The sequence below is a fragment of the Lampetra planeri genome, chromosome 50 (assembly GCF_965212315.1).
Source record: "Lampetra planeri chromosome 50, kcLamPlan1.2.h2, whole genome shotgun sequence".
Classification (NCBI taxonomy): Eukaryota; Metazoa; Chordata; class Hyperoartia; order Petromyzontiformes; family Petromyzontidae; genus Lampetra; species Lampetra planeri.
Genome location: NC_136156.1, coordinates 7,715,563 through 7,732,471, shown reverse-complemented (window position 1 = coordinate 7,732,471; position 16,909 = coordinate 7,715,563). Strand labels below are relative to the sequence as shown.

Here is a 16,909-nt window from a genome sequence, read left to right as displayed (position 1 = left end):
ACCGGTGGGCTGACGTTAGTAACTGATTAGCACGTTTTGTTTATGTGACAAACCTTACTGGCTGTGTCGGGTGATGGAGGGTTATGACACATTCATACTTATGCGATCTAAACCAAAAACCTTTATAATGGATAATAATTTCGGTCATATATCTCAACATTCGATGCAATTGCATCTCGCAAACGCTGTCCAATAATGAAATCCATAATCGCATTGAGGGCACTAAATCCTACTTGTTCAACGTACATGTTTTGTTTTTAATGTGCCCGATTTGTTGTGCGGAATGAGTAGGAGGCCCCCACCGTGCCTGTGAAAATGTTTCCCCAACAGACAATCAGTAGCCAGGAGGGGTGACGCCACGGTGGCTAGGAGATGTTAAGTCCCTCGCTTGCTATACAGGATGTTGTGGATTCAATGCCGATCCTGACGCCTGGATATTTGGAGTTTGCATGTTCTCTCTCCGCGTGGTCACGTGGATTTTTTCTCCGAGTCCTCCAGGTTTCCCCCTCCATATTTAGAATCAATATCATGCATTTTGAGTATTTAGCTGCTGTAAATGTCCACGTGATTTCAAGCCACTTCGTTGAACTATCATTTGTCATAGCCAGGTCGATTCTAAAAATATATATCTATATAGCTCAGAGGGCTTTACCTGGTAAACAAATAAAAATAGTTGAAATAGTTTGTTTTAGTCCGCATGCTTGCCCCCGCCGACAGAGTGAGCCGGCCTTTCTTGCTCGGTGTGAGACCGACCATCGCTCCACCTTGCACCAAGAGGTTCTGCTATTATAGAGCTCACCCCAAATATGGCTTAGCACCACTTAGAAACGATGATGGTGACGACAACGATGATTGTTCTGCCCCACGGCAGATATGGGGGTGTGTTTACACAGTAACTTAATGATATGATGGTGTTGAGTTTGGTCACGTGACCAGGAAGTTACGAGTTAAGGGTCTGTAAGTCACGAGGCCAGGCGGGGGTGTCAGCCATTATACAGAGGACAAAATGGAGGCACAATTAGCATCTCAGTGAAGACGGGTGCATCTGTTCATTGCGGGATTTTGTCTGTAAGTTCGTTCATGTTTTTATAATACTGGGAATGCTGTTATAATGTTAGGATTCATCTTCTTGTTTTTTTTTGTAAAGTCACGTAGAAGGGAAGTAATAAAATAATAAAAATAAAACATAATAAAATAATTCTCACGACGTTTCGGCTACAACGCAAGCAGCCGTCTTCAGGTGAAGAATGAGACATTGCCAAGCTAGGAGCTTATATATAAGCTGGGTTGGAGGTGGAAGAAGAGCGCCTTAACAAAAGAATGTGCATATCAAGAGGAATTTAGCATATTCATGGGAAATGCGTAGGATAATTATTTTATTATGTTTTATTTTTATTATTTTTATTATTTTATTACTTCCCTTCTACGTGACTTTACCGAAAAAAAAACCAAGAAGATGAATCCCTGCAGTCACGAAAGCTTTAAATCGAAATTTAATGTTAGGATTGCCGTTATAATGCTGTAAATACCTTTATAATGCTGTTACATTGTTATGATGAATATGGGGCCTAGTTAACAATGAAGGCTGCCACTTGCATTATTGTGAAAGTTATTTGTAGTTGGACACGTCGAGCCAGACTTGTGCCCATGTAACTTTAATGCATTCTTGAGAGCAAGGATGAAGAAGTATCTCATCCACAGTTCAGTGTTGTATGCAGCACTCTACACTTAGACTGCAGTATGGTGATTACATAAAGTGACCTCATTTAACACAGTCGCTTATTCTCTTGTTGTATAGCTATTCAGTGCTAATGTAGGTGCCTGGTCCATCCAAGACCTATTGTTGAGATTCATATTATCTAAGACAATGTTATGATGCTGCAGTGTTCATTCATTGTATTGATATTGCAAGTATTAACAGATGCTGTATTTTGTGTTGTGTTTTTCCGTAAGTTTTACCTAGTTTTATTTATTAAATACGTTGGAGTCGGATGTTTACCCTGGCTCTGAAGGTTTATTGAATGCGAGGTTAACTTCTTGGATAGTGGTGCAACGCAGCGCACAGCGAGGCCGAGACAACGATGTTGAAAATGACGAACAGGATATTGTTGATTTTTTTAACCTATACATGTCATTCTTTGTCTGTCTGTGTGTGTGCGACCCGAAACTTGCGAAGGATTTGGCTCGCGAACCCTGGGGTTTATGTAAAAAAAAAGTAGCCAGGTACCACGCCACAAGCCCCGTGCTGAGCCAGCGCTATTGCAATTTAGAGTCCGTCACCTTTAAAGTAGTTTAATTAGCAATTTAGTGCTGTTTTCGTTTATTTATTACATAGCGCGCGCTCGACCATACCAACTTACACGCGTTCGCTGGGGGTGAGGGGGAAATTTTATTTCGCGTTAAAAATGCAATTAAAATACACAAAACGCTGAGGTAAATTCTTCACAGTGTGATGTCCTCTCCCCCCCCACCCCAATGTGTGCAGTTACTACTATAGAGTCGGTAGATGCTGAGTGGGCAGGGGGGGGGGGGTTGTGGGTGGGAGGGGTGAGGGATAGCAGCCCAGCCCCAGCCTGCCATGGTGCCACCTTGGCCGGCTGGGAATCTAGGCGAGGCCGGGGACTCTGCAATGGACTAGGCCTCACCACAGCAATGTTAAGTACTATTTTCCTATTTTCCTGCTTCTTTCGCTAATTTTTAAACAAGATGTTTCATTACACCAGATATACTCTACGTAACACACTTTCTTCCCCTGCATACTAATTGCTCTATTCCATTTTGGCTAGGGCAACACAATACAGCCATTGTGTCTTTTGCCTCACAAACTTTCCTCTTGCAAGCAGGATTTTGTCACTAACTGTTACATTTTTCACTTTCGCTCGCCGCTATCTTTTTAAACAACATGTTTGATTACAGCAGATATACACTACATAACACGCTTTTTTCCCCTGGATACTAACTGCTCTATTTCATTTACTTAAGACAACAAAGTACAGCCATTGTGTCTGTTGCCTCACAAACTTTCCTCTTGTGAGCAGGACTTTATGTCACGAACCATTATGAGTTTGTTCTTATGGTGGGTGAGGAACATGGTAAGAGAGACATTGTGCTTCGATACCAAGACAACACCATCAAACGAATTCCTGAGACAAACAGAGCATATGATGCCCTACAATACCCCATTACACTGTGGCAAGGCCAAGATGGGTACCACGTCCAGATTCCTCAAATTATCAAAGCTACAGGACAAAGATATCCTCACAAAACTGTCTCCTCTAAATACTTCTATTCCTTCATGATCATGGACAGAGAAGGAGGAAACCACATATTAAGGAGCGCCAACCTTTTTCACCAGTATGTTGTCGATGAGTATGCCAAAATTGAGAGTGAGCGCCTTCTTTACATTCAACTGATTCAAAAACGCCTGCGTGTAGAACAGTATGCTCATCTCAAGGACGCTATCAATGCTGATGAAGCTGCAAATGCTCAGAATGTGGGGAGATTAGTTATTTTGCCTTGATCCTTCACAGGTGGGCCAAGATACATGCATGAAAAGACTCAGAATGCCATGACGAACATCAGGCAATATGGCAGGCCCGATCCTGGGTAGTAAGTGTTATTTCCTAATTGCTTATGCCTCAAAAATACAGAAAATGGCTGTTATTCCCCACAAACTTTTCTTTTGTGACCAGAACAGTGATATTTAGAAATTTACCTATTTTCAATGAGAAAACGTGTGCATTTGTGTCATTCCTTCACGTGAAGTTTTGGTCACAAAAGCAAAGTTTGTGTGGAATAATACCCATTTTCTATACTTTTGAGGCATAAGCAATTAGAAAACAACACTACCCAGGAACAAAAATCTTCTTACATCGTGTCATCGTTTAAATGATAAATTAATATGATGGTGATGATTTATTGACGATAATGGTAAATTATTATGTTGTTGATAAACTGATGCTTGTGCATGATGAATATGATAGTGGTAATGGTGATAAAAGATGATGATGACTATTTTGTTGATAATTGTGCTGATCATGAGAATACATGGATGCTGCTGCTCAACGAGATGGTTCTGGTTTTAATGACAATCTTCTTTTCGAGTCTTCTGTTGCTGTCCGTCAACCCCCCCCGCCCCGGTCGGTCTGCACACAAAGCACATCGATTGTTCGAAATAGCTACAGAGATGGAGTTTAATTTACCGAGCATTCGATTTTTATTACATTTGTAACTACCTAGCAAAGCCTCGACGAGTGTCATGACTTTCTCTCAGGAGGATCTTGGCAATATTTTGCCATTAAGGGGGGGGGGGGGGTGATAATAGCAGTGTGTAATCCAAAATTGAGTAATTTGTGATGCAATTTCATTTTTGAATTTGGCAGGTTGACGAATGACATCACGGCATCTTTAACGTCCGCTTTGAAGCCAATGGACGTTAAATAATGCCGCTTCTGCTGCCGCTGATGATATTGACGACAACGATGATTATGATGCAGTAGAGATTGTGGTCCCGAGACAGCCAGGCTGTGTTTCTAAATCTCGTTTTAATTGAAGCATGTTTGACATGTGGGGAAACACGTCAGTGTCCATGGGAATCCCTGGAAGGGATGACACGTCCACACGACACGAGTTCAGTATCTGAACTGATTCTGACCTCCCACCTCCTCCCCGAGCAATCTATACTCACCAGCGTGGTAAAGTATGGTCAAACAAGCCCGATGACTGACGTGGCTTGGGGCGGCCTTCATCCAGTTGTGGCTTGGTAAACGACATTGTCTAATCTCATTTATATTCTAAGAGCGCCTTTACTCAAGGCGCTTGGCATAGCTTACAAAAACGGTGACAGAATGCAATGATTTAGAAGGCACGGGGCGTATAAGAGTTGAGGAATGAGTGGCAGCGATAGAGGGGTACTTAGGGATCACAAACGGGTACAGGGGAGGGACAGGAAGTAGTGGAGGGACACGCGGAGGAAAAGGAAGAGAAGAGAAGAAGTAATTGATGAGAAATTTTTATCAGCAGGAATATATAACGCTTTGTCGTCAAACTTTTTATTGCAATGTCACATTGGCAAACATTTGCAGAAGTAAATGGCATGGCCGGGTTGGGAGGCGTGTTTATAAATAGCCAGGTTTTACGACAGAAAAGATAAGAAACCGAAAGCTATTTAAGCAGGAGTCAGATTACAAGGATCTCAATCCTTTTTTTAAAAGCGAGATCGCCTGAGATCACAGCTTACATCTCCAGCTCAGACACAGTCGGAGTGAAGACGCACGTGAACATAAGATTTAACGTAACTGCTTTTTCTGAAGTCACTGTTGCTGCTCATTTTCAAAGCAGACATGAAGACCTCCACAATCCTACTGCTGCTAATCGTTTTGCCAGCGTTCCTCCAAGTGATTTCGGCTGCTGTAAGCATAAACGTCTTGTTATTTTCACCTCCGTGGGCTCTTAGAAGTGTTGCTCTGAAATGTTGTTAAACGATTGTACTGACTTTTGAGGGCCGATGATGTGTTGTTTATTGTACAAAGGAATATACATTTGCCTGAATCCATCATCACCAGCATGCATGTAACGTTGTGGGTTCTTCGTGCCATGCAGTAAATGTGGTTAAATGATCTGCAGATTTGTGCAATGAATCGACTCTACTCTCTCTTCGTCTATCTATATTGAGAATGTAGATTTGCAAGTGGCGAAAATAAATTATTGTATAAATTGGGGTAACCAAAGAATGGGATTTCATTCAGCATAGAGTCGTACAAAATAGCACATTTAATCTCCGACAAAGCATTTCTGGTGAGCCGTCCCCTTGACGATTGTGTGACGATGTACTTTAAATATAATATCAACAGTTATGTTTAGGCAAATATTGTAAATGTTTGACTCTCTCTGATCTTTGTTGATTGTATGGGGGAAGGGCGGGGGGTTCGTAGCCGATTCAGTGGCAGCTTACTTGGAGCGGCTGGGGAGGTATTCGATTTAAAATGAAGAGTTCATCGTGACCAGCGCTGTTAATGCCATCACCAGACCTTGTTGCCATTGCTTCCTTCTTTCTTCCTTTCCTTTGTTGCCAGATCCCGAAGCAGTTGCAGTTAACAGTTGACCTTCAAGGTCTACTCTTAGAGTAAAATTTCACTTCGGCACTGATGGGATCTTAGACTGAGGGTGTGGCCGTGGGTGCCCGCACCACAACCCTCGCCCTCCACTCCACATCGGTGGTGTTGTCGGTTTTCTGCGAGTATCTTAGAATCGCCGCCCCTGTCTCTGATGTGCGATTCCTTTCCTTCAAGTAGAAGAAGAAGAAAATAATAATAAGTAACCTTTTTCAAGGGACTCGTCTTTAAGATTACAATTCTTAAAGACGATTTAGTTGAAAAAGGTTTATTCTTCTTCTTTAAGCGAATGCACATTTGTCCCACGTTAGAGTTGGGAGGGTGGTGGCGCATGCCTGTCGTTCAGCCATTTGGAAGCTGGCCTGGCGGATAACGCAGAGATGGAGGCGACTTGCGACGAGATCGAGACGAGATTGCGGCCATTTCTGACGATGCCATCACACCTCACCATCACCTCATTCTGCTCGATCTCTGAGATTTTGCTAAACCTCCAATATCCTCTCGGATAGCTTCGTCATCATCATCATCAGCAGCACGCGAATGTAGGTCTTTCCCTTGGCCATGACCTCTGGGTGCCATTGCAATGGCCATCTCGGTCACCTGCCCTCTTCTAGGCTGCACAAGTATCCCACCCATCACAAACCATCGTTCGTGAATGCATCTACAACACTTTCTTTTTACGCTCTATTCCGAACTTCCAAGTTGCTTACCCGATCCTTCAAATGTAATTCATTACATTCTCTTTCAACATGCATGCATAGCCAAATGTCAGAAGCTTTATTTTATAGTTGTTTGCCTCGTGAAGTAATTGCAGTCGTATTATTTGCATGGTGTTCGATCTGCTCGGGCAAATGTTTATTCTTAGTTTTTATTAACTAAAGTTAGACGTTTACTATCTCCATAATAGAGGTTTTTCGATTAGATCGCGTAAATATAAATGCGTCGTTAAACCCGCCACCACCCGACACAGCCAATTAGTAAGGTTTGTTACGCAAACACAACATGTAAATTGGTTGTGTCGGGTGGTGGCGGGTTTAACGACATATTTATATTCACGCGATCTGACCCAAAGGCCTCTATTGTGGATAACACTGGTCGTGAAAGCCCTGCTACAATTACCACTACGTGTTAAACGTTCACTATCTATTTACTTGTGTCGCGGAAAAATCACCCCCGTGGTCCAGTCCACGGTGGCAGTTTGCCAACATCACGAAGGCGAGGTTATCAATTGTCCACTGCAGAACAACACCACGGCCGGCGGCAACGCCACGGCGAGCACCAGTGCCAAGCCCAGCACGCTCGCCACGTCGACCATCACGGTGTCAACGTCAGCGCCGAAAACGACCCCCTCCTCTGCGTCGACGCCCATCCCGGCGCTGGGCTTGCTACTACTCACCCTCCTGGTCCCCCAGGCGTTCATGCGTGGACTCTGAGTCGCTTGTCCATCTCCAGCGCAGCCTCCGATGAGCACGGTTGGCTACGCATGGGTGCGGACGGAGTGCCACCACGCAACCATCGCGTTCGGCGTGGACACCACCACCATCTCTCCACCACCACGTCCACCACCATCTCTCCACCACCGCCACCATCACCACCACACCACCTCTCCACCACCATCTCTCCACCACTACCATCTCTCCACCACCACGTCCACCACCATTTCTCCACCGCCGCCACCATCTCCACCACCACACCACCTCTTCACCACCGCCATCTCTCCACCACTACCATCAAACTCCACTCGCCCCATTCTCCTAACCATGCCAACTAACCACTTATTCACACATGTTCGAAGGCTGCTTTAAATATTAATCTTCAAAGCAGCTTGGTGTGATTAAGTCATTCAAATGAAATGACAAATAAAATTCATTTTAAATAGTAAAGTTGTGCAATGGACGTTGGGAATATAAATCTTAAGGTTAAATTTGAATTCAAATTGTTAAGAGTGTGTTGATCTCAATTCCTATGATACAATCCTAACTTACATTTTTGACACGTATTATATAATTGTAATAATTTAGAAACCATTCGCTTTGGCTCTGGACACCACCACCCTGCTGTGTGTACGAGGAAAGGCTGCAACACCCATCACCTAATCGCACTCATGTTTGTACCAACACTTTCTTTGGGCTTGGCTATAATACGAATTTAGCAGGGCTGGGGCTCTTAGTCTTCAGTTGGTGTTGGTCTTGTATAGAACACTCCTCCACCTCCCCCCAAATCTATAGGGTTCTATACTATAAAAAACAAAGATCCCCCGTGTAGCCTTACACAAGCTGTTGGGGCAAGTGCTGTTAGCGAGTAGCACCTATGAAGGCCAGCTCGATACTCGAGAGGGCCAGCACCACGCCCGACCGCCTTTGTCTCCCCAGTGGCGATGTTTACTACACCACACCAGGTACTCATTTGAGGCTGAGTCGACCTAGGGGGAGGCCCAGGACCGGTTCAGATAACCGCCACCGGTGTTGGTGGCCGTGAACGGGAATCGAACTCGAGTCGCCGGGTTCGTACAGCATCGTAGCGCTTATCACTACACCACCGCTCCTCATACACGAGAGACACACGCGCGCTATTTTTTTTTATTTTTCTCACAGTTACACGGCACATTTTGGATGTAATTATTGACAAAGCGTGTGCAATGTAGAACTGCAAACACCGATGATTATCGAAGGGAAAGGAAATGAGCGCATTGGGAGCAACGATCGGTAACAGCGGTGAACATCTGTCCGCTTTAATCAAGACTCCCGCCGCGACTTTCCGTCACGTGGTCACTGTGCAAACAAAGTTGCGAAATTGATCGGATTCGGCTCCAGGTGAACGGTTTACAACAGCAGGGGATGTCGCCGTGGCAATGGGTCAAATGTACTGCGCTGTGCTGATGAGCCCACGCAAGGGGGACACCTGTGCAACAGCTGCAGAAGTTGCATCATTGCCTCAAATGTATGACCATGATCCTGGCTGTAAGGCTTTTACAAGGTGCTTTATATCGATTGCCTTTTCAATATCACCATCCCTTGAGAGCTCATTATATATGTTAACTACCTCGCCTGCGTACAGGAGGTCGTGACTTCGATTCCGACCGTGACGCCTGTTGGATATTTGGAGTTTGCATGTTCCCTCCGTGATCGCGTGGATTTTTTTCCGGTTTTTCCCCTCCACATTTAGAATCACGTATTTCGAGTATTTGGCTGCTGTAAATTTCCACGTGATGATAATAAGCCACTTCGTTGAGCTATCATTTGTGATATCCAGGTCGCTTCTGAAAAATAGCTTTCTAGCTCAGTTGGGCTTTACCTAGTAAAATAAACAAAGTTTCGTTTTGTTGCTTTAGCTTAGACATCGAATATAGATGTCCCTTAGTTAATGATGCAATTGAGTCCATCCCACAGCCGGTGTTATCCACGTTTGTGTTTTATTCCATGGACAATCAAATCAACAAAGTTCAATGAATTAAATAAAACTCATTCTTTTCAACGGTATGGATATTTGAAAATCTCAGTTTTGTTGTTGCGTACAAGGTGACGTGGCTTAATGTCTTGTCCGCTTTGCGCAGGTTTCGTATGAATAAAGAAAACCTGCTTAATGCATGTCGGTGAAATGTACTGCAGACGCGTGTGTGCATGTAATTTGCCTTGCTTTCTCTGCTTAAGACTATTTTTTTCTATTGTATCGCAGATCTGTAAACAATTCTATTAAAATATCAAACGACTTAAAATGCACACACCAAACACCGAGAGAGATTTGCATGATGTGGGAGATTTTTTTTTATTCAAGAACGTGACTTGGCCATATGCCACGTGTCCAATAAAAGACCAACCTTTTACTATACGATCATTGTGGGATTTGAAAAATCAATACTTCAAATACACGTCTACTTTAAAATGCTAAATTGTTTAGAAGGAATTACTTTTTTCCCCCTCTACATTTATAAATCTACATTTAGAGTATTTGGCTGCGAAACATTTCCACGTGATAATCCATTTCATTGACCTGTCATTTGTGGCCAGGTCGCTTATGAAAAAGAGCTCAGTGCATGGACCTTACCTGGTAAAAGAAAAACAAATGTTTAGTTTTAGTTTAACTGTTGATTTTTGCTCGTGTGGAAATGTTGATTATGTTGGGCATATTACCTATAATTATTTCACCATTCCATGTGTGCGTTTCGAGTATATTACGAGTTGCATTTACATAGCATATGAATGTAGATGCTGTACAACCCTGCCCTTGTGAACCAAATTGAACCAAGCAGCCCTAAGCACTAACTGGCCCTACCGTTAACCACAACTGCCAATAACACCGCAGCCCTATCTCTAACAACAGTAGCCACGTTAAAAGAACAGTTGTCATAACACGAGCAACCCAGTAACTAACACTTAGCCCTACCCCTAAACACACTAACGAACCAGCCTTTAACACTAGCCCTACCCAACCAGTTCTTAACACTAACCACAACACTGGTCTTAAGTAAACTGGCCGTTCAGCCCCAAACACTATATCCCCAACTCTAACCACACTAGCCATTCAGCACTTAACACGAACCATAAACACACTAGCCAACCAGGCCCTAACATTATCCCTATTCCTAAATGAACAAGTCAAACAGGCTTTGATACACTATTCCATCTTCTAGCCGCACGAGCCAACTAGCTCCCAACACAAGCCTGACTGCTAGTCCTAAATAAACTAGTCAACCTGTGCTAAAGATGTGCCCTAATGCTAACAGCCAAACAGACGTTAGCACAGTCCCCACGATGGCAGCCGCTCACACCCTGGATTACCCAAGCATTGCGTCTCCTAGTGCTACGTGATATGCCCAGTGTCATAAACATTTACGACATCACTGGGCAGGATTATTATCAGTCTAGTACCTGAGGGCACATTGACATTCTTTATCTCTGGAACAGGTGTTGTTTTCCATGACGGGATGCCATAAAATGAAGTTAAAGCTCCCCCCTGTTTTCTTGATCGGTTAAGTAAAAGTTACAGTCTCCAATCCTGTTCTACGCACTTGCACCAGCAACAAATTGAGCGCAGGCCGGCCATCATGATTAAATGATACATCGGTGTAAATGGGAAACACCTCCTACAGGCAGTGATATATTTGTTTCAAAATATTGCCAATGTAAGCAATTAAAGTACTTCAAAGGGCTGAACAGATACAAATCTACGGATGCCTAATCTGGGCTCTTCAGGATGGTCCACATGTCTTGTGACCCACATTTGATTCTCTAAAACTTAATATTTTTTAAAGTCAAGTTTGTTTAAAATAGAAATAAAAATGTTAGGGGTCAATTAGATGGGGTCACATGGCATCTGGACGACCCAGATGTCTGGGACCATCCTGTACAATGGATTGGATGGGGGTGCCACGGCGGCGAGATGTTAACTACCTCGCCTGGTATCCATGAGGTCGTGGGTTCTATCCTGACCCTGACGCCTGTATATTTGGAGTTTGGGTGTTCTCCCCGTGGTCGTGTGGATTTTTCTCCAGGTTTCCCTTCACGTTTAGAAACATGCGCTTAAGAGTATTTGGCTGCTATAAATGTGCACATAAGACACTTCATTGGGCTGTCATTTGTGGCCAGGTCGCTTCTTAAAAATAACTTTATAACTCAGTGGGCCTTACCTGATAAAATAAAAAAAATAGTAGGATGGCATAGTCCACTCAAGATGGTCCTCATGGTCACGTGCAGTCCGGCATTATCGGGCTCTGACATTGTCACGATGGAGAAGGACTTCTGTCATCTGACAAATATTGATTAAGCTCGTCACATGTGCGTGGATAAAACATTACAGATTAAAATGAATAGTTGCCATTAGTTTTGTGGTATGTCTGAAATATAAACAGAATGTATGGAAATATTTGTATGGCATTTGTGCCATAAACATTTTTGAAAATGGTATTTGTATTTTGATGGTGGAACATTGTCCGATATCGTAATCGTTCATGTGAAGTACAATATTGTATAGATTTTGAACATAATCAAAGAGTATAATCAAGATATTCGTCAATTGACCATTAATTGGTTTATGTGTGGGACAATTGATTGTGGCGTTATTAAAACAATGTATCCATGTCTGGTGTCATTAACATTAGAAATGCTCAATATAAAAATATATATTATACCACATACTAAGCGACTGTTTCAAGTATTATCATACTAAGTGCCATATCAATTTAAATTGATATTTGGGGCGGGCTGGGGAGGGCTAGCCATGGCACCTTGCCCCAGGCGCCAAGAAATGCCTGTGGTTTGTGGCTCTGGTTACCTCATTCGCATACTTTGCGTCATTCACGCGCTGGTCACACATCCACCTTCATCCTGAAAAAACTCACGTCCTTGGGTCCAGAGTGTAAAGGTCATACCGAAGGGGTGAGGGGTGAAGGGCACGCCGAGGTGAAGTGGGGGAACACGGCACCACAGGCAAGACGATGGGGGGTGGGGTCACGCAGGGACGCGGGACCCCACCCGAAGGCAAATAACGAATGAAAAGCAAAGGCGCGCGAAAATGGAGATAGGGAGTTTGGAGATAACGCAAAGGAGAGATATATTGCAGGAAGTGAAGAGGCTGATAGGGATTGGTGGAAGGTTTTAGCAGGGGTGGGCGGGAGGGTAGAATCGATAAGGGGTGTGTTCTGAACGTTTGAGGCTCAGGTAGGGTACTGCGGTGGCGGGATGTTAATTACCTCGCCTGGTATACAGGAAGCCGTGGGTTCGAACCCGACCCTGACAACTGTATATCTGAAGTTGGCATCTCTCTTCCCATGGTCGCATGGATTTATCTCCGGGTCCTCTGGTCTTCCTCTCCACATTTAGAATCATCATGCGCTTAGCGTATTTGACTGCTGCCATAAATTTCCACGTAATAAGCCACTTCGTTGAGCTATCATTTTTGGTTAGGTCGCTTCTGAAAAAGAGCTATGTAGCTCAGTGGGCCTTACCTTGTAAAATAATTTTTTTTAAATTTTGTAGTTGTAAAAGTTGGTGAATAACGAGGTTGCTACGAGTGTGGGTTACCGAGTTCGTGTTACGAAGTGCGCGTTACTGGAACAATAAAGTTCCCTCAGCAGGACGACTCGCTTCGACTCTCTTTCAAGGGTACACTTTGCTCAGCTGAAGTCAGTGTACCCTTTGGTAGCATTCAGAATAGTGGCACGATTAGTATGTGGGCGATTTGTTAACTTTAAACTGGAAGTGCCGCATCAGTATCAATTTCATAGCTAAAATAATGAACAAAGTTATTTTAATACCAACAAACGTAACATCTTGTTCAATCAACCTGTGGGTTTTTCCAGAATCAAGTGCAAACCAATTAATGGCATTATTTTGGCTGTTATTCTGCCACTTTTTGGCAAAGTGATTACTTTTTGACCCATTACTAAAATTGACCCCATTCCACGTTTTGCAAATTCATTCAGGGTCGTCTCTGGAACCAGGGATGAATTGCATCTGTTCCGCCACAATTTCTTCAATGCAGCCAAAATTGCGAATAGTGAGGCAGCGTTAGGATGGAGCCAACAATGGAAGAAAGTTTCCACATTGTTCTGTGCCAGGGGTCGGCAACCTGCGGCTCCAGAGCCGCATGCGGTGGCTCTTTAAGGACTGCAGCGCGGCTCTTGAAATTCTAACCAAAAAAATGTCACTTCTTGTTAAGTTGGTTGCCGACCCTTGACCATGGAAGTCCAGTTCACCATGGAAGTCCAGTTTACCATGGAAGTCCTGTTCACCATGGAAGTCCAGTTCACCATGGAAGTCCTGTTCACCATGGAAGTCCTGTTTACCATGGAAGTCCAGTTCACCATGGAAGTCCACTTCACCACGGAGCCGCATGCTGCTAATCAATAACTGTTTCGTGACCGTTATTTATTAAGGATCACTGTCTCATTCCCATTGAATTGCGGCTCTTGAAAGAAGTATTTTTTGACCGAACTTGAATAAAATGGCTCTTCTTGTTATTTTGGTTCCCGATACCTGCTGCAGTGCGGATTCATGTCGATTACACTCGGGGGGGGTGTGGTTTGTGCCAGGAATGTTGACAGGGCATCGCAACTCATTCCACCACAATTAAAACATTTCCTGGAACCTCACGATTAGTTGGTTCAGTGTCTCATTGCAGGGGCAAGCGTGCCGGCAAAATGCACGTGTTTTCACAACTCCGCTCGGCACTTCTCCTTGCAGCTTCTGATTGGCTGTGGGCCTTATGACCAACGGGCATCGTGTAACGAGCGTGGGGCAGGCTGGGAGTGCCTTGCCCCCTCCCCTGGTGGCCAAAGCGACGAGTTGGGGCACCGTTGACCACCACCGTGAGAAATGTTTTCAACAACAGTGTAAAAAGAACAACACATAAAAAATGCGGTTTCAATACATTTTTATGGAAATGCTTTCATTTACGTTCCACCTTTTAATTTAAGCAGTAACATTTGAAGAGCGTGCGAGACAAATCAAATATTCGGGGCTCCACCTGACCGATCGCCGCACGCCATTCTCCACTGGTCACCACCTATTATTTTCATGACAGTGAGGTCAAACACATTAAGTTGGCACAACCGCTATTGAGGAATGTCCAGCTAAAAACGGAAATATGAAAAAGTGCTAAACAATTTATGAATAGGGTTTCCCCTTTTTTATGGCAACAAAACAGGTGTTAAGATGTTAAAACACCAAACTGAAACCTTTTGCAAGGAATTATGTCGGCATTAACCACAGATACTTGTGGTGAAAATACTAAAAAAATCATTCTCTGACAAGGAAATGCATTGTCTTTGAAACTGATTGGTCCACACCAGAGACAGCTTTCTTTAGAGTCTGTCAAAAAACAGTGTTAGACCAGAGGACGCCAAAAGGCGAACAGCTGTTAACACTGTTTTTGACAATATGCTCTAAAGAAAGCTGTCCCTGGTGTGGACCAATCACTTTCAAAGACAATGCATATACTATCAGTTGATGTTTTTTGTTTGTATTTTCACCAAAAGTATCTGTGGTTAATGCAGACATGATACCTTGCAAAATGTTTCAGTTTGGTGTTATAACATCTTAACACCTGTTTTGTTGCCAGAAAAAAGGGGAAAACCTATACTTATATTTTTACACTGACAAAGGAGGTCCCATGATGATAAACAATTTGTTATTACTCGAATCCAGTCCTAATGAGTCTTGGCTTGTTAAATAAATGCTGCTAGGTTGCCGAGTGTTATAGGAAATAGCTCACCATGGACGCTATGATGTTGAGTCAGCATTGTAGTAATATTGTAAAGTTTATATCATACTAGCGGGAAATACCCGGCATTGCCCGGGTTAAAAATATAATTCAAAACTTCTCTTGAAAACATTACATATACATACACATATATTAAGCTATTGTGAAAGCCTGGTGGGACATTAGTCTGTCCATTTCTCCACCAACAAAATTATGAGAGTCACGTAGAAGGGAAGTAATAAAATAATAAAAATAAAACATAATAAATATATTATATTATTTTATTATGTTTTTTTTATTTTATTACTTCCCTTCTACGTGACTTTACCGAAAGAACCAAGAAGACGAATCCCTGCAGTCACGAAAGCTTTAAATCGAAAAATAAAATTATGAGAGGTTTACAGAAGTCCGAAAAGTTATAGACAGTGGGGGGTAAATAGTTAATATCAAAGGTTTCCGAAAATTGTCGACGCCGCACCTTAAAAAATATGTTTACCCCCGCGTAGGTATGTAGTGCTTGAGATACGCGTCACACGCTGAAGTCGGTGTGCGCGCACGCGGCGTACAGTGGGAGCAAATGAGGACACATTGGCTGGTCGTTGTTGTTGTCCCAAAGGAGGTGACGTGATGTCTGAGGATGGTAGCAGGTGGCAGGGAGTAATTAAGGGTGCAGGGCGCTGATTGGCAGAGAGGGTGTTGTTGTCGCAGAGTGGCGCCACATTGTCTGGAAAAACATGCCACATGGCAGCAGGAACTGGGGGCGAGTGGCGTCGCGGGGGATGCCCCTGATTAATCGGGAATTAATTGGCTGAAGACAGGGTTTTTCGGAGGAAACGAGAGTTTGCGCCTGGGAGGAGACAGAGGATGGAAGAGTCGGAGCAGCAGAGCTAGTAACAGTATAGGGTAGCAGTGGAGAAGCGTAGGGTAGCAGTGGAGAAGTGTAGAGTAACAGTGAGACGACGAAGCCAGTAGAAAGCGGCTGGAGTGTGGGAAGAGAAGCTGATGTAGTTACGACAGAGTGGGACGGTGGAGCTGATAAAGAGCAGCCGAACTGTGGCGGAGAGAGTGGAGAGGAGAGTCGACGAAGGAGCGAAGGGGAGCGAGTGAGGCCGGCGGAACGTGGCGAGCGAGCGGAGAGCGTGGAGGAGAACTGTGGATCGGTGTTAGCGGGAGGAACGTTGAGCGATGTTGGATGGAGGAGTGTTGAGCGAAATACGCGAAATAAAGTAACGAGGAAAGACAAGAAGCGGTCGTGTCGGTTCGAGCATGACAGGTATATAAACGTACACACCCTATATACAACAGAGTAAGTATTATTTATTGACTGTAGTTGTATCTACTGACTACAGTAGTATTTACTGAGCCAGTAGTAGCTACCGACTGTATAGTAGTATTTACTGATTGTAGCAACTACTTACCGTAGTAGTATCTACTGGCCCTACAGTAGTATCTGACTGAAGTAGTAACTACTGACCATAGTAGTATCTACTGGACCTACAGTAGTATCTACAGATTCTATAGTAGTAACTACTAACTCTATAGCAGTATCTACTGACTCTATAGTAGTGTAGGGGTGTCAGGGGAAGGATTCCCACCAA

General features: G+C 43.7%; 1 protein-coding gene and 1 long non-coding RNA gene across 3 annotated transcripts in view; both read left to right on the top strand.

The window, feature by feature from the left end:
* Positions 1 to 5,196: 5,196 nt before the first annotated feature.
* Positions 5,197 to 7,996, top strand: LOC144734121 (uncharacterized). Its single transcript, XR_013588479.1, has 2 exons — positions 5,197 to 5,411; positions 7,355 to 7,996. It is a non-coding gene; the product is annotated as an uncharacterized LOC144734121 (long non-coding RNA).
* An 8,055-nt stretch (positions 7,997 to 16,051) lies between these two features.
* Positions 16,052 to 16,909, top strand: part of LOC144734166 (uncharacterized) — a 96,134-nt gene continuing 95,276 nt past the window's right edge. Inside the window, exon 1 of one of the 2 annotated variants that reach the window (XM_078616243.1) lies at positions 16,052 to 16,584. In XM_078616243.1, coding sequence (XP_078472369.1) covers positions 16,578 to 16,584 — 7 coding nt within the window. In that variant the 5' untranslated portion in view covers positions 16,052 to 16,577. The remainder of the gene's footprint in view (positions 16,585 to 16,909) is intronic. The other variant, XM_078616242.1, reaches the window with a different exon arrangement.